This window comes from Dipodomys spectabilis, unplaced genomic scaffold, assembly GCF_019054845.1.
Source record: "Dipodomys spectabilis isolate Male_0828 unplaced genomic scaffold, ASM1905484v1 ptg000019l, whole genome shotgun sequence".
Classification (NCBI taxonomy): Eukaryota; Metazoa; Chordata; class Mammalia; order Rodentia; family Heteromyidae; genus Dipodomys; species Dipodomys spectabilis.
The window spans coordinates 26736742-26755335 of record NW_024870696.1 but is presented as its reverse complement, the minus strand read 5'-3'; the positions used below and the strand labels follow the sequence as shown (position 1 = coordinate 26755335).

The 18594-nt window shown below is 44.7% G+C and overlaps 1 protein-coding gene across 1 annotated transcript in view; it reads right to left on the bottom strand.

Annotated features, from left to right (window-relative positions):
• Prrx1 (paired related homeobox 1) overlaps positions 1–18594 on the bottom strand; it is a 68701-nt gene that overhangs the window by 7024 nt on the left and 43083 nt on the right. The window contains exons 2-3 of the mRNA XM_042674664.1: positions 10673–10848; positions 6133–6314 (exon numbers count right to left, since the gene is read on the bottom strand). Of these exons, the coding sequence (XP_042530598.1) occupies positions 6133–6314; positions 10673–10848 (358 nt within the window). The remainder of the gene's footprint in view (positions 1–6132; positions 6315–10672; positions 10849–18594) is intronic.

The window sequence follows — 18594 nt, the reverse complement described above, 5'->3', positions numbered from 1 at the left end:
TCACACATGACATTAGAAGAGGGAGAGGACTTTCTTCCCGAGGCGACAACAGATGTGAAGCGCCCTGGAATGGCTGCCCACCCGAAGGAGTGCTCACGAGCACCTGTTCGTCTTGTCATGGAAGCTTCTAAAGCTGCTTCAGCACAAGGAAGAGAACCCTAGAATAAATGTCTTCCTCAAAGAGCAGGCCACTGGGGGTAATTAGCTATCTTCAGCTCCATTTATGAGCCCTTCAGACCACGTAAAATGACCGCTCCTTCCCAGCTAGGATTAAACATCCTGGGATAAAAAGCTAAGGCTAACACCAAGTGATTAGTGTATGCTAGGGACAGGACAACAATAAGAATCTGTTTGACCACCAAGTTGCTGCCTGCTGGTCTTGTGTTCCCTTGGAAGGAAGAGGTCTGAGCTGAGTCAAGGCTGAATGTCTGGAGGTGATTGATGGCACCGTTTCTACTCAACTTTTAGGAAAGCTGCCTTGTGCCTGTGACCAAAAATGACACTGCCAAATCAAATGCATTGAGATATTAGAGATTAAATTTTTTAAAAAGGCTTGTGTTCCATGTGTTGACTCCTCAAGTCTGTCCTGGGACTTTCACCGAGCTGACACATTCAAGAAAGCTTGGAATTTTTTCCATTTCCTTATTTGGAGATTCCTAGCAGATGCAGGCCAGCTATGGCCAGCAGCATACCAACCCCACCAGCAGGACTGGAATAATGTTTGCACTGGGGACACGTCATTTATAATCCATTCAACCCATTCTGAAAGGTTACTGTGAGGAAAAATGTGTTACAATAACTGCCAACACCAAGAAAATACAAAAAAAAGCTACTAACCAGATGATTTTGAAGGCAGGAAACAAATGGGCATCTACACATCTGTTTTCTAATCACCCTTAATGTAAATCCTACAAATCACCAAACAGTTGATGATAACTTTTTTTTGGTGAGGGGGGGAGTAATATTTGACTCTGTTTCAACTTTAACATTGTTTTCGATTTGGCTTGTTTTGATAATGATCAATTGTTTAAAGTTTCACCCAAAGTCAAGTGTGTGGGCTTTAGAAGTCTGTGGGTCTCTCTGAGGATCTAGGGTTTCACCAGCTCTTTAATTTCCCCCAGAAAGCTGTAGAGCTTGCAATACTGAGACACTGGAGACCTTTGGAGACCATCTCTTTGGTTTGTTCTTTTCTCAACTCAAAAATAATAGAAGCATACTTGCTCCATCTAAGAAAACTCAATGCCAAATGTTGTAGGAAAACTTACTTCTAAAGAAAGATCCCATCAATGCTTCTGAAAGAGATCTTGTGTGACTTAAAAAAAAAAATCATTTCTCGTGGAGGATCCGTGGCTCACGCCTGTAAATCCTGGCTACCGAGAAGGCTGAGATCTGAGGATTGCTGTTCAAAGCCGGCCCGGCAGGGCAGTCTATGAGACCCTTTTAACCAATTAACCAACAAAATGTTGGACACGGATCTGTGGTTCAAGTGGTAGAATGCTAGCATTAAATGGAACAAAATGCTCAGGGACATGGCCCAGGCCCTGAGTTCAAGCCCCAGGACAGACACAGACACACACACAGACACAGACACACACACACAATCATTTCTTTCTCTTAGTTTAAAAATTCACAAGATGATTTTTAATGTCTATTAGCTCTTCTGAGTGGACGCACCGGGACTTGATTTCACAGGTTAGCCCTCCGTTTTTACTGTGTGTCAATGATCCCTTCTGCAATGGTTCATCTTCCTAGGAATGTTTGTATATATAAACTCCGTGAATCTTACGTCCTTCGGTTACCACCAGCTCTTCTTCTTCTGTCTGCCCTTGCTCGTCTATAGGTTCCAAACACTCTTGTGAGTGAGAGGAAGCTGTTGCTAGCTCAATTTAGGTAGAAGGTGACACACAAAGATCAGTGGTCTGAGAAGCCAAAGCAGCCAGGACAAGAACACACTGAGGTGCACCACGCTAGTCACCTAGAGCTGTGCTGTGCAGTGTCTGCACTGAGGGTGAACAGCGCTGCACCCCCATTGTAGGGGGGCAACTCAGAGACGCAGAACCCCAATCCACCCCGCCTTCCTTCAGCAGAGTCTCCGATCCTGTCTCAGCCATGCTGGAGGGCTGCCGAGGACTCTCCCGCTCCCGCTCACTGTATGGACACATGTCCTCAGGGCCCTGGCTTCCTCGCGCATTCCCTGCGTGAGGACTCACTTCTGAGCGTGTCTACAGCTTCAACAAGAGAAAGGGTTCCCCCCTAGCCCTGCCCCCAGCAGCCACTCCCGCCCTCTGACAAATTACCTTTTCGGGGTCCTCCGTTAGAATCCGTTATGAAGTCCCTCGTGTAAACAACATCTTGGGAGGGACGAGGATCTATTTTTGAAAGTGTGAAAGGGAGAAATGAGCCAAATGCGTTCAGCAGATGTCATGCAGCACCATGACCGCGACCAGACGGGGGGAGGAGGAGGAGGAGGAGGGCCAGGAGGAGGAGGACGGGGAGGACGGGCTGGGGGAGGGGAGACGCGGACAGGGACTTCAGCCTCTCTTCCACTTGTCTCCAGCTTTCTTTGAAGTCTGCCCTCCCTCTCAAAATAGCACTCTGAACCTATAGTGCGCAGCCAGGCCGTCTGCCAGCTGCCCTCCGAAGGGCAGAGATCTCTAGGGATGGGGTCTTGGCTACTTTAGCTCAAGTCCTAGTCAAAAGTCCATGTCTCGATTGATCACTGATACCCAAAAGGCACTGCACTGTAAAATCAGCAAGTCGTAATGATTCTCTGGCTCCTGTGCACTTCTTTATTCTCACAATTTGCTGTGGGAGGACAGTTCTGAACTAAGAAGCAGGCATGTGTTCCCAAGGCAAGCGTCCTTCCACTGCCACACGTAAACCAAGGAGACACCTGCCAAGGAACTAGAGCCGTGCTGGGAGATTTTGCTTTGGGAAGCGCTTTGCTCTTGGGAGGGACTCTGCTTCGGGGCTGACACTGTCACCCGTAATAGGCCTCAGGGAAGGAGTGGGGGCCACGCAATCCTGTCTTATACCTGTGGTCTACTATTAATTAGTAAGACCACTCCCCTTTTTAACTCTTAAAGTGCTTTGGCTTGACAAGTCATATCGCCACCACTCTGAATTCATAAAAGACGCCCATAAAAAAAGGTTGGTTATTTTCCCCAAACTTCAGACATTTTGCAAACGTGCCCTGGTTTACTGTCCTTCTTCCAAGAAAGCACCTGGAACTCAGTAAACTGTTCTGTCTGACAGAGCTGTGTCTTTACTGACCCTGGGATGCTGTTTCGGACCTGACACAGACCCTCCGTCGGAAAGGGTTACTGAGAGAGTTGTAAAATCATATACTTCTCATTACTGCCAATATAGTGCAAGGTTTAATGGGAATAAAATACGGGTATATGTCCTCATGTGTTGGACAGGAGCAGGACTCACAAAGCATGCATTCTAATTCTGCTCACTGAAGACTTAAACTTGAACAAGTGTTCAGTCTCCTCTCGTTTGGAGCCAGAGCAAGGAAACAGCTACCACACAAGAGTGTCCGAAGATAGGAAGTGGCGCTGTGGCTCAAGCAGTAGCGCGCTCACCTTGAGCTGAAGAGCGCAGGGACAGTGTTCAGGCCCAGAGTTCAAGCCCCATGACCAACAAAAACAAAATACAAAAAACAAAAAAAAACAAAAAAAAGAGTGTCCGAGGATTAACCATGAGAAATGTCTTTTAATGAACGTAACATGTGATGTAACTAACTTGACATCGTAGTACCAACAGAGAGAGTACATTTTCCATCTCACTGAAGGTCCATTATTTCTTTTGTTTCCCATTACTTGTTTTTCTTTTATATTTTATTAACAATAGTTATATTCCCTAGCAAGTTTCAAAGTGTAAAATTGTAATGAATATTTCTAAACATAGTAGAAAAAAATCTCCAAGGAACAGAACCATTTTTGCCATTTTTAGAAATGAACCAAAATATAAACACTTCAGCCAACATTGAGTCGGGGACGAAAAACATATTACTGATAAATAACTGTTTTAGACCATTGCTTTTCTACTCATATTGGAGATTAATTTATTTCTCATACATAATATGAACCATCAGTTTCTATGGTATTGTTTTAATTAATTTTTACAAACTCTGGATCTAAGAGAGAAATGATATAAATGCATACTGTGGAATGAGTAAAAAGGTTATATGATTTTAAGAAAAGAGTAGAATACAAAAATATGTACACTAAGGCTACATCTACATAAAATATTGACCACTAGCCACAAATATGAACAAACTAATATAAAGATGGTCAGTTTAAGGGTGCTTTTGAAAATGTGTCTAGAATTTTACATAAAAAGTTCAGCTAGTGTAGGATATCTCCAAAAAAGGCACTCAGAAATTGTCATTTGGATAGCTTCAGTTCGATGCCCATGTACGGAAATCCTATGATGCAGGCACTGAGGCTGGACTTCTGCTTTGGTCCAGGCCGTCTACCACAGTGCCAGTTCAGGGAAGGTTTCATCTCCATCTGTGCACTGGCCGCTCTTAGCACAGCCTTAAGAAGGACCACACGGCAGCCCTCTGGACTGTGGATAGCTGCTGTGAAACGTTCCCAAGGAGAACACAGGGCTGATACCTCCTGGTTACTCCCAAGTTCAAACTAGGGGTCTTAAAACACCCTTTTGATCTATGCCCATTTCCCAAGGTGTTTAGTGGGTCTGTAGGATACCAATGTTTGTAGGAGAGACGACGTGGCCTCCCACTTATTTAAAATACTACAGAATATATGGTTTCATGCCGTCTTCTAAATGTGCTGCTGGTAAACCTTCTAGAAGAATCTAAATTGTAAGACACACAGATATAACTGACCTCTCAAAATCAGCAGAACCAGGGAGAACACAGATCCAGACCAGGACTTTGCTGTACAAAGACCAGACTTAGGTCATGCTTTCATTAGTGAGGTTTCTCTGAAAGACTGACTTGGGATTCAAAACCAAAAGAACCATTCGGGTGGGGCTCTTGGCTTTGACCAGAGCATTTACGTTTCACAAGTGTGTCACTTCACATTAGGGAGGGGCCTCCAGCTAAATCGTATCTCCTGTAACTACTTCGTGGCCTCTCTTTTAGCCAGCCATCAACCTTAATAACGAATAGGTAAATAAAACCATAATTCATGAAGTTGTGAATACTTCTTCTCCCCCGGGAGGGAACTGGTAGCCTGAACCTGGTTTTCTCGGGGCTAAGGAGATCTGTGTTGACTGATCGTGTGTTAACCACAGGCATCTCAAGCTGTGTGGCTGGAATAGATCTATGGTTTCTGATCACATAATAAATGGAGGTTAAAAGCCTCACAACAAGACTAAAATATTCCTCTGGTTTGCTTCTTCAGAAGTTTTACCTTTTTCATATAAAAGTTAGGTATAAATTGTACATTCGTCTTATTTGAAGACACACATATGTTCACACACACATCTCCCCCATACACACACTCAAACGCTGCTGTCCAAAGAAATCTTTAGCCAAGTAGACAAGAATTAGCTATAGATACGAAGGCATTTGGGGCCCTAAGATATCTCCAGTTAATAATAAAAAAATGAAGGTCACAAAAGTGATCAGAGTGACCTTGAGTTTTCTTTCCTTCTCTCTGCCATTTTTTCTCTTTCCTTCTCTCACTCTCCTTCCTTTCTTTCCCCTCTCTCTCCTTTTTTTCCCTTTTAATTCAAAATCAGTTTTACTGTGAAGTTCACCTAAGTGCCTGTTTGAATCATTACACAATAAGAGCATAATAACTCAAACCTATCTTAAATTTGGGAGTGGGGTAGCTTTCTTCCAGAATGGTTGTAAGAGGGACACGGGGCACAGCTTAGCAATGATCTTTTCCTTTAGGCTCTTTCCCATCTTTTCAAGAGTTCCCGAGTCCAAGAGGAGATTGCTGATGGGCTGCCCCCTCTCTCTTCTGCCCCCAAACCCTGCTCCTGGGGCAACGAGCAATCTCCTGTGAAAATCTGGGGGTGTCAGCAAGTTGAGTGTCTCTGAGGAGGTTAACCCAAGAAGAAGCATCAGCCCGATGCAAAACCAGCTTTGAGCATGGCTGATGGCTGGGCATTATGTGGGGTGGAGCGAGGGGGTGGAGCGGCATTCACCTGTACGGAGAGGCTGTCCCCCACGAGAGGTAATCCGTGGGCCGGGGAGCGGGGCGGGGCACGATGGGCTGCTCCACGGCCGTCACGTCTCCTGAGTAGGACTTGAGGAGAGAAGCATTCTTATTGGCCAGCATGGCTCGCTCATTCCTGCGGAACTTCGCTCTTCGGTTCTGAAACCACACCTGGAAGATGGTTGGGACAAGGGAAGGACATATTCAGAATGTGGGGAGATGGGAGAGACAGACAGACAGACAGACAAAGTGGCCACCTGAAGGGAATTCTGGTTGTTTTTACTATACAATACTTTCTAAGGAAGACATAGAAAAGGGCTGACATTCTTCCTAGAACAATAAAACCATGACAGGGCCCCTCCCGGGTGGGTAGCTAGCTATACAGCTCTCAGGGCTGATTGTACAGGGCTGGAGAGTCCCTCAGTGGTAGAGCATGTGCTTAACACGTATGAAGCCCTCGGCTTAGTCCCTAACACACAAATAAACAGACAAAAAGCAATGATGAGGCACTTCCAGCGATCAAGACTCCGGAGAGGAGGTCTGTGACTAACCAATGAGCAACAACGAAAGCCACATCCCCTGTGGTGACTGCAATCCAGAAAAAGAGGAGGCGCCTGGGACGCCATGGTCATTCCAAAAAGCCTCTGGAAAATTCCTCAAAATGTGAAATTGTCTGCTCTCCGTATGCGTACTGACGTTTAAAGAAGTTTCTGTATCTCCAGAACCAGAGAGTCAGACAAGGATGTGGGGCTGGGGCCAGCTTTGCTTGGGTAGTGCAAGGACCACCATCGGTGGAAAAGAAGGAGCAGCAGCGCTCCCCACAACCAGACTGCAGTCCTCCCGGGACTCTGGACCCGGAGGAGGAGCGCGCCCTGAGCTGTGTCTTGCGGAGAGCGGGCATGCGCACGCTGCTGGCTGCTGCCCACTGCTGGCGCGAAGGCACACAATGATCACATGGAGAGTCTCTTGACGTTCTAGAAAGAAATCTTTTTGCAGAAAAATCCAGACTTGAAAGGCAAGGTGTTGACTGGATCACATTTATTTGTAGCGTATGACACGGATAGTATTTGCCATAATAGTACACATGGCACTTTTTTAAGTGCCAGTGCTAAGAGCCTTTGGGTGCACTACCTACAGAATTTCTAGTCACCATGGTCTTTCCACAAGTTAAGTTTTATCATTCTTAATGTAGAGCTGAAGGAACTGTTTCACTGATGTGAAGCAGTTGGCGCAAGTGACCGATGGCTGATTTTTAACACAACGATGTCCAACTCCTGGCCCTATAACTCTTGCAGATGACAATGCAGTTTTACCCATCTGTTTGTGTACTCAGGAAGTCTAGGAATACTGCGGCTCAGACCCCGTCCTACATGCTGAAAGAAAACGATGAGGAAGACTCGGTCTACTGCTTTCCTGAGGCCCACACTCCAGCTGAGGAAGGCATGTACATTGGAAACACGGACAGGTGAATATTTCAGGTGCTGACAACGAGGTATGCAAGAGGGAAATCCTGCTGTCTGGCTGCATGACGCCGGGGCAGCGTCCACCAAAGCGACCATGTGCTCAGTGCCTGCTCTGCCACGTCCGACTGCACACTGGACACCCTCCCCCACGTCCCAGACCTCCACCTCGTCTTTCTGTCGTGTCTGTTACGTTCTTACTAAAGTTATCATTTTAAACGTGAGTATAATCATACCAGTGCCCTGCTGGGTATCATCTACTGGCTTCCCATTAAAGAATGAAATAAAAACTTCTCACCATGAAACAGTGACATTCAGAAATCAGCTCCTAGTCCAATCACAAAGTCATGCCACTCTCACCTACCCTGGCCATCGATCTTCCTAACTCCCGTCCGGAGCCTGAGGACCCCAGGACTCCTGGATGGAGCAGGCCACGCACTACCTACGTATAGTCACACACACGAAGCCCCCTCTGCCGGCCATACTCTCCCCTTCCGTCCAGTGGTCAACATCTTCTAATGTTAAGAGATTTGAATTGCACGCCACCCCTGCTGGGACGCATTGGAGTGGAAAGAACACAATTTTAAAGTCTAAAGGGATTGGAGAAAATACTTGCCACACTACAATGCACACTTATTCTTGGAAGGTTATTCCTCTTTCCCTTTGGATCCCAATCAATTGGAGGTAATGACATTTACAGGGCAGTTGTGAGATCATCAAGACTGGATGGTTAATAGATATGTACTCCCCTCCCCCCCCCCCACCCCCGCCCAGGCATCCCGGATCATTATTTCCTCTGGAAATTCCTTTACCATAGGCTTATGATATCATAATCTGATGGTTTGTACATCTGTCTCCTCTACCCTAGACCATAACACCCTTAAGGAGAAGCCTAGTGTCTTATTCATCCCAGAAAATAAAACACAGCTCCAAATGTACAAGAGGTACTCATTAGGTGTTTGAGGGAAATGAGGACAGAAAAGAAAAGAAAAGAAAAGGGGTGAAATTACTCTTGCAAAAAGGAATAAAATCGGGCCTCTCTATAAAGGGACTTTGCCATCTAGTGGGGGGTGCTGATCCATAAGCAAGTCCATACAGTATATGTCCCAGTATAATAACTGCTCCGAGTATTAATAAAAGCAGAACTAGATGGATTACTTCACTCTGGAAAGGGTAGGATTTCACGATGGGAGAATGAACTCAGGGAGGAAAATTCTCCCTACTCAGGAGCTAAGAATCCACAGCACTGAAAGTCATCAGTATGTAGTGTGACATGAAAGGGAGAAGAAAAAAATCTGTCCCCTCTCCACAGACAGACAGACAGACAGATGATAGACACACAGATGAAAGAGTTTGTCTGATGTGATAGGGACAAGGTAGTTCCCCAACTCAAAATTAACTCTTGCACATTTTTGTTTAATTTCTCTCATTTTGTCTCATTTCTGTCTCCTGAGGAGTAATTTTCGGCGAGGCTTCTCTTTGCCTCAGGGAGGAAACAGTTCACACTTTCTTTTCAGATACCTCCAGGACCTCCCCACCTACCCAACAAGTCTATGTTCTCAACAAGTTGCTCCTACATGGACGGGTCTCCTCACTGGTCAAGATGTTTGCTGCCTGACTCAAGCCCCCTTACTCTAGAAAGCTATACTTTACAGCAAGAAATTCCTCTGACTCATAGTGGACATAAATATGCAAATAATAATTTTTGTGGGAAGACATGACAGATTTGTCACATGTGTTTTGTTAAAACAGCAAAGCACTACTTTTAAAAGTATTTGGTCAAAAGACCATTATTTATTCAAAGTGTATGTTGTGCGTGTGTGTGTGGATGTGTGTGTGCATGCACACGTGCACACATGCACATGCTGGTGATCAAATCCAGGGCCTTCAAGATGCTAGGTGAGTGCTTTGCCATTGAGCCTCATTCCCAGCTTCAAAGGCCTGAACTCTGGATTGACAGTCCATCATGCATATTCTATATTGACTAATTTCTAGCCATCTGACGTCATGTTCAATGCTTTAACCTCTCTCACCTCCATTTTTCTCAGCTGTCAGATAGAGGATAACATCCATATGATCCATATTAGATCAATCATATCAAGAGCATTTCTTTGCCTGTAAGGGCTTCGTCAGTGTTAAGTATCAGATGAGTATTACAACAATGACTGGCTATGTATCAGATGAGTATTACAACAATGACTGGCTATATTGTTCCTTACGTGTCTAGCTTGCAGCTGATACGTTGATGTGAGTTTTAGAAGGATGTGCTCTTTTCCCTTTCCCTTTGCTTGCACCTTCTTTCACTTCCTCACTCAGAGGTGGAGAATATATAAAAATCATCTGCTTGAAGGTGTTCGTAGCTCAGGTCCACAGTCCCTGTTTTCAACTTCGACCAGGGTTCATACATGACAACTGTTTGGAAGATTGCATCTCCAAAGGTGAGGGGGAGGCTAAGAGGAGGGAATGCTAAAGCTCAAAATGGCCCCCAAAGCTCAAAATGAAGGCCGGGGGGGTACACAGTAAAATATTACCACATGTATAACCTGAATCTGGAGGGGTCAAAGCAATGGGGCGGGGGGGGGGGGGGCAAAGGGAATTGTAGTGGGAAACGTTCTGACCTTTCAAAAGTATTGAGTCTGAGTTTTCACCTTCTATGCAGCCCATAGAAACACATCTAGACCCTGGAGTCTGTCCACATGAGGTCCACAGGTAACCCTCACTAGCATGGAGTGCCCGAAATCTATGACTTGGTTTTGCTTGCTAAATAGATGCGTATTTCTTAAGTACGGTGACTCAAATATTACATTAAGGGATTGTAACTCATTAACTATAACAGAACTGTATGGGAGATGGAACGGTTCCTTTCAAGCTAGAAAGTTCTACAATGCAACCTGCCAAAGAGCCTTGTGTTATAAACATGATTTTGATACAGTGAATCGATGCTTTGAGCACTTCTGGCCTGCGTAACTAGTTCACTTCAGAGTGATTATTTTGACACAGCTGACTTTGAACAACACTTGGAGACGGGCCTCCAGACTGCCTGGCGCAGCCCGCAGCAGCCTGAGTTACCTGCACTCTGGCCTCAGTCAGGTTGACCCGGCGGGCGAGGTCTTCCCGCACAAACGCATCCGGGTAGTGTGTCCGCTCGAAGACGCGCTCCAGAGCCTGCAGCTGGCTGCTGTTGAAGGTGGTCCTGTTTCTCCGCTGCTTTCTCTTCTTCTTTTCCTCTGAGTTCAGCTGATCATCTACAATATAAATGTGATGGTCAGGAGCCCCATTCACTTCAGAGATCCCAGTGAACACTTAACAGAGAAAAGAGAAGAAGACATCTCTCGTGAGGGTGGCTTCATTGCTCACATCCTTATCAAAGTGCTGCAGCCTAATGCAGCTTCGTGCTGTGCAAATGTTTCTCTCCGGAGATGGAAAAAGAAGAATCGGTCATTTCTTACCATTCTTGTGCTAGACGATAGGAGGTTCACGCAGTGTTTCATAACCCCCCATTTCAGCTACCTCCTGGTCATCCTCCACACGGGAGCGCAAGCGCACAGCTGTGAGAGGAGATGCCAACTCACGGCCATTCTCTCAGCGGCCAAGACTGATTCCTGCCAGCATTCTGCCAGGCTGCTTTGCTAAGCTGAGTTCTCAGGGGCTCCTCCCCAGATCAGAGCTGAGGGCCCCACAGGAACAACCCACACTAACATTACTCCGGGACTCACCCTAAAAGAACCAAAGAATGAGGAACCAGATCCTGAGATTCCTGAAGGGATCCAACTCAAGGTTGAGCTCTCCGGTCCTGAAAACAGGTTTGCGGAATCACAAGCCGGAGTGTTTACCCGCCAGCTCCCTCCCGGGTTTGTTCCTGGTGCTTCCAGAAGCAATGTAACAAACAAGCTGAGCGTTCAGCCCCCTACGGCAGCCAGAAAACAGTGGGCTCAAGTCTTGAGTCCCCACCCAGCCGCAGACAAGAGGGATGGGTGGTGAAGCTGACTGCCAACACCAGCTGTGCGGACACCACCATCAAACCATCACCCAGAGGCCCAAACTTTGGAAGAGTCTGTGGCTCATAGAGACATGCAGCATTGAGTGCCCACACCCAAGGCTGATGGGCTAAATCGACATTCTCAACCACTTCTCCCCACAGAGGCTCAAAGGAGTTGGGGTGAGGATGGGAAGAAAGGAGAACTTGGAGGCGCTGGGAATGTGGCTTGGTGGTAGAGTCCTTGCCTACCATGCATGAAGCCCTGGGTTCGATTCCTCAGTACCACATACACAGAAAACGCCAACAGTGGCCCTGTGGCTCAAGTGGTAGAGTGCTAGCCTTGAGCAAAAGCAACTCAGGGACAGTGCCCAGGTCTGAGTTCAAGCTCCAGGACTGGCAAAAAAGAAAAGAAAAAGGAAAGGAGATCTTGGACACTTGCTCCGTATTAAATAGAATAGTAGCTCTCATTGCTCCATTTCTCCCATGCACAGTCTCACGATCTTCTGTGATTATAAATACACAACACATTCAACAACCACTGGCTTGAATCGTGGCGTCCTAATTGAGCTACCATGTTGCTCTTATTCCAAGTAAGAACACATCCTAATTTGCACGAGGATTCAAAACACACCTTAGATTCGGGATCCTAAGCCAGATCTTTTGGTACCTGATGCCTGAGGCCTATCTTTTGGGTCAGACACCTGCAGGGCTGCCTCTCTGCACATGCCTAGGGTCTTAGAATAGAGACTGCATATTTCCGGTTAGTCATAAAAAGCATCAGACACAGTAAGCATTTGCTGGATGTGTTTCATCAGGGCGCATGAAACGTTGCTGGTCCTTAGAAAGTGTTTTATACGATCTCACCAGGTTCCACCAGCCAAGGAGCTGCAGCCAGCCATTGCGTCTGCTAGATGAATCCTATCTCTGTGCGTTCACCTAGAATGCCAAATCAGCCACATCTCGAGAAGGGAGACAATTCGATCCTGATTCCTGGGCTCTGTCTCCACTGGTGTCACTAAGTATGACACTATTTAGCTATTAATTAAAATTTGCTTCCAGTAATATCTGCAGCAGACTGAAAGCATGTAGAAGCCAATGGCTTAAGGCAGTTGCCTTGCGCATGTGTTCCTCTACCTGTTCAAATGTCTGGAAGAATTTGTCTTGTTCTCCCCTTCCCCTCTTTTCCCCCAAATCCCCTGTGTACAGTTCTACATACCTTGCTCTTCAGGCCTCTCTGATCTTTCAAGACTTTGAGACACTACCATAACTGAATTTCAGGCTTCCAATAAATAAAATCTGCAAAACACCCTCAGCTGCTGAACCTTTATGAAACAGAGACCAGTCAGGCGCGGGGCTGTACTCTTTCCATTTAAAGGGTTGCTCTTAGGAAGCCAACACGCCATGATTTGTTGCTTTCCTCCAAGAAACTCTCAGGTTTAAGAATAAATTCTAAGTCATACGCTGCTTTCTAAGCCTCTTTCTCCTTGCACTGCCAAACTGTGATCAAGACCAAGAATACTTTATGGTTTATTCTAGTACTACAACCTGCTACATCATCTCTCGGTAGTTCTTTGAAATCTTTCCACTGTTCATTCAAATCCCACTGGCTGTCCACCATAAACCACCAACTCCCCTGACGTGGGAGTAAGGGAAATGGAGAATTACAGTTTATGACAGGGAATAAATAGCTCTGATGACCTGAACCGATTCCAGCGAAAGTTTCCCAGTGAATGTTCTTGTTGTTTTTAACAAATGAAAACATCAGTCCAGATCATGTTGAAGGTGAGAAGAGACATTCAAATAACAGGGCTCCCAGGGGTCTCGATCTGGCAAACGTCCTTCAAAGTGCAAACATAATACGAAGAGACAAGGAGCGGGCATCGGAGGCGGCTGGAGCGGCAGCCTGCGCATCTCTGCCTTTGCTCACTAATCAGACTCTCAGCTCCCAGATCTCCTGAGCTCAGAGGAACAGGCCAAGCACGGTATCTTTTGCTGCTTGAGAAGAAACATAAACACTGAAGAAGGTTACAAATTGAGGGCATCTGAAGTACCTGGAATAAACGGATTTATCAGAGTCCTGGCTCTGCCTGCACAGAGAGCTTTAGCAGTGTGCTTTTACCATTGCCGGAAGCCCCTCTTTCTTGTGACAGCTGATTTCGAAACTCGGCGTCTAAGGATACTGATGTAAAATTAGGGGACTCAATGTATATTGTTCTTCAGCACTCGGAAGTGACTAGGTCTCACCACACTGCATAACAACCATGAATTAGGAATGTATTTTTAAATTGAGATCATAATATTTCTAATTCAATGTACCTTTATAGTTTTATCGAACTGAACAAACTTTGGGTCTGCGGTTTTGCCACTCTTTCAATCCAAACAGACAAAATAGTACCGTGTCACTTAGAATCGTGATCTATGAAATACTGGCACCAAATACCACCCCCCCAAATGTGTAAAATCCAACCCTATTATTTAACGGATGAAGTTAAGATCTAGAGGAACAAAGTGGCTTCTTTAAAATCATGATAAAAGTTTGAAATCTGAAATCTGAAGCCATGACACCTAATTCCATTGTGGTGTGTAAGAGAGAAAAAAATACATCAGAAGTGTAAATAGAAACTACTACCTAGGGACGATGTTTATGGGAAAGAGACATTTTCACAAGAGCTATAATCAAGAGGCACTGAGGAAGAGGATCCATGTGTACCATATGGCAGTCCCCCAAGAATCACCATTACAAAAATGCACCCAAGGGGGGAAACTGAGGGACAAGAAAAGATGGGCTGACATTGTCCAAAAAAGGAAACTTACTCATCACCTGCTTTATAAGATAGTAATCCTTCTATTTAACACCTTAATAGGAATAATAATAATAATAGTAATTTTTAATGCAACCAGGGGCTGAGGCTGTGGTTCAAACAATACAACATCTTTCTAGCAAGTACAAGGTCCCGAGTCCAAAGCCCAGTCGTGCCAAAAGAAAGAGAGAAGAGAGGGAGAGATGGGGGGGGAGAAAGAGAATGCAGTTATTCTCATTTGGAAGGCCCTGTTGGTCCAGATGTTCTCCCATCTTCTTTTTCAGCAGTCTTCCCAAGTATGTGCAGCTCCACCTTAGCATACCCCCTCCTCACAGTCATAATGGCACTGGTCTTCCTTTTTAACACACTGTCCAGTATCTCTTCCTCTCGACACACCTCAGATCTTATCTCCGCTATAAGATTTTGCCAACAGCTCCAGTCCATATTGATCTCACTCTAAAATCCCATGTATGTGTGCGTGTGTGCATACATCTATGTATTATCAAACACTTTTAAAAATTACGATTCAACTTTTGTATATGCTGTTTGCCATCTTATGCACTCACGCCTTACTAAGAGATGGGACCCCTTGTTAAATTAAGTGACCAGAAAAGCTGGGAGATTTTAGAGCAGTGTTGTAATGTAGAAGCAGTCCCAGAATTTTGGAAACTTGGTGATTCACCTGAGATCCTAGAGGGTGGATAATTTCTGAATTTGCATTATTTTTACTAGTGCAAAGCAAATAAGTAGATTCGTGTTACCTTCATCTCTAGATCATTTGAGCTGCAAGGGGAAAAAAAATCTTTCACAGCATTTTTTTCCAGATTTTTTTCAGATTTAGAGACAAGGAAAGTTTTGTAGTCCTTGTACATGTAGGAATTGTTCCTTCATTTTTATCCTTTCCATAAAAATAGCCCGATGATAAATGAATTATTTAAGCAGTCAGAACACATACTAGAAAGAAATGCTCGAGTGAATGGCACCTGCAATGGAAGTTAACGTATACATAAAATGTTTCCCAAGGATAAAGGCCACACAGCCCTGTGTCTACCCCTCTATGACTTAAAGGGCACAATAGCACTACTGTTGGGGCTAGCCTTGGACTCGCCCTGTGAGTGCGGAGGCTGTGCTAGACGAAGTCATGAAGTCATGACATCTTTGAGCTGAGGGCCACCACCGTGGACTGACCCTGACTAGGATTTGGGCCTTGGAGCTCCCGAGTCAATGGCAGCCCAATGTAATTTAAAGTTACAATAAAAACATATTTTAGGAATATAATCAGAATACAAATGGGTTTCATTTGCTTGAATCACATCAATTTAAGAAGAAATCTGATGCAAGAAGATAAAATGCCAGCTTCAGTAGCAGAAACCAACCACCACATCAAAGCTAGTCATCTGCCTTTTGGTTAAAAATATGGCAGGCAAGTGGATCTAAAGTACAGCCCGCTGATCATTTTATGGGCACTGAAGAATGTTTTCAAAGGAACCTATATTGCACAACAGCCACTTAGTTTAATGGGATTTGTGTGGGTCAGGCCCTGTAACCTTTGGAAAATTGAAAGGAAGTATAATTGCAAAAGCCACTAGAAACTGTTGAGCTTTTATTGTACGGCCGATGAAAAGCAGGGAATACAGCTGTGGCGTTCAGCTGCGTCTCTTTGGTTCCACTTAGCTTTCACTGAAATGAGGAGAGCATCCTTTTAGAATATGCCCTGATCATGGGCACACACATGGGTCGCTGAACTGGGAACTCTATGGCCATATCCATGGCGCTTAGCCCATCACAAGGACAGCCAATGCATTCTCCACGCCGGATCCTCCCCTGTCCTCCACCACCGAGTCTCAGCAACTGTCCAGAGGGCCCGGGGCCTTCCAGTGCCAACACCCAGCTGCACCCTCCAGTTCTCAGACGGTGCATCCACCAGCTCCTACGCTGTCAATGCGACATGTTTTTGTTTTGTTTCATCTGTTTTGTTTCACTTAAACGGAATTTGGGGAATGATATTCCTTGGAGTAAAATGATTTTAAATATATGGGGGGGGGGGAACCATTATTTTAAATGGTTTGAACCAAAAATATGAGCCAGTGGCACCGTGCGAAGTGACTGTAACTGTAGACATGCCTCAGTGTTTAGCTCGCTCATGGTAGTCAGGCTTACTCTGAAACACAAACCACGGGAGACTTCACGGTACCCTAATGCGATCAGTATTTCTTCCACTTCCTCATTCTACTTCTGTTTTTTCACCTTTCTAGGACAAATAGGTTTCCACAGAGCCAACATTATTAATGCAATCCATGGTGCTTTCTCTGCTTTAACTCCTTAAGACATTTCCCTTAAGGACATTCTCGATCAGAACTTCCAAGGTTGTCCAACCAAAAGCAAGCCTTCCTGGGAACTCCTACTTCAGGGCTCTTGCCTTCCTCTATGGCTACATTGATAATATCCCCAAGAATGATACTTTCCCTGTGATGGTCAGTCTATCTTAAACTGCAGCTTCAGGATTTAATATTTCTGTTTATAGCAAATTGAACTTCTCAAGAATGCTCAGTAAATAAAATGAATTATCATGAAATAGTTATACGTGAATATTTTTGTTGGAAATGGGGTATAGGCCAATGGTAGAACATTTTCTCAGGATGTCTGTATATAGGAGGCTCCGTGTCTTATCCTTATGAACACAGAACAGTCAAACAAACAAACAAACAAACAAGCCTTGTAGGAGTTGAATTGTGCTGAGAAGAAAATGCCTTTGCTTTGACTAAGATACAAAGTTCAGGCTTCAGACATGTGTGCTACCTGTAATTTCTCAGGCTTCTGACATGTGTACTACCTGTAATTTCTCTATTGATTAATCACTTATTTGTTTCATCCAATTAATTGCAACACACAAGTAAAGAAGAAAATAAAAACCTTTTCCAGAAAGTGGTAGAAAGAAAGCCATGGAAGAAAACCAGGATAAGTGGTTTTGCTACAGTCCCTGCCCACTTATCTGTGTGGCCTGCGGAAATATACTTTGAGACTCAGGGCCTCAGTTTTCACACCAACAATTTGGGAGAAAGACTACTTACTTCTTGGGATAGTTTGAGGATCTAATCAACACATAATGGGCACCTAGTCTGATCCCTGGCAGGAATCTGTAAGTAGATTTTACTTCTACAGTTGCTGCTGTGATTTCTCCTGGAGAGGAATAGACTACATATAACCATCCTCCTGTTCACTGCGGGCACGGAAGCATCCCATAGAAGAATAACGGGAAAGAAAGCAAGAACCTCCTATAGGTATGTTGCTATTGCTTTAGTGAGGGTTGATGGAGAGCATAACTGAGAATTAGGACACTAGAAACATGAATGAAAGGCAGCAGGAACTGAGGCAGGTGGGAGACCCAAAATTGTTACAGGAAATCACGCCACAGATGTGGGTTCCCAGAGCTCTTCAGGGACGCCCTCGCTCTTTCGCTGTTCGTCAATTTCTTACAAGCCAAGTTTTCTTGTAAATGGAGATTTTGGAAAGAAATATTTACAAAGCAAGCAGAACTTAGCACTTACAAAAGCAAGGAATCAATCCTTGACAAGCAATATCACTAGAAATTAATTGTTTTTAATACACAGGAAAAAGGAGGAAGGCCAAGGGCTAACGGCAGGCTATGAAAATTCAATTATTTCCCAGCCCATTCGTTTGAGGTTAGCTAATTTGGTTGCCACATGACTAAAAAAAAAACAAAAGTTGCCTCAAATTACTCAACATTTATTCACTGGCTTTTCTTTTTAAATGTCTGAGCCCTTTGGGAAAATCCAAAAGATAAAAAGAAACCAGGGAAGGCGAAGTTTGGGGAAGCATTCTGAGTGAGATTGTCAAGCTCTCTAAGCCTGGCTATTCCAGGTGTGTGGCCCTCGTGGAAGCGCCTGGTATTTGACTAGAATCACAAACAGTCTTCAGGAGGTAGGAGCTGCTCCTGCCGTCTCCTGATGGTATTTTTCCTTTGTAGTAAGACTGTTGTCACATTGTAAAAGAGAACACATCAATCACGACATTACCGGCAAAAACGGACACCTTCTTATGAAACAACTGCCAGACGCCATGTTTTAAGATGATTTGCTTTTTTGTTGTTGTTGTCGTTACAATTTTAATGCTATTTTAAGACCTGGGAAAAACAGGTTTAAGAAAATACTCCTGGAAGCAGATAGCAATGAAGTAGACATCTGCAATTC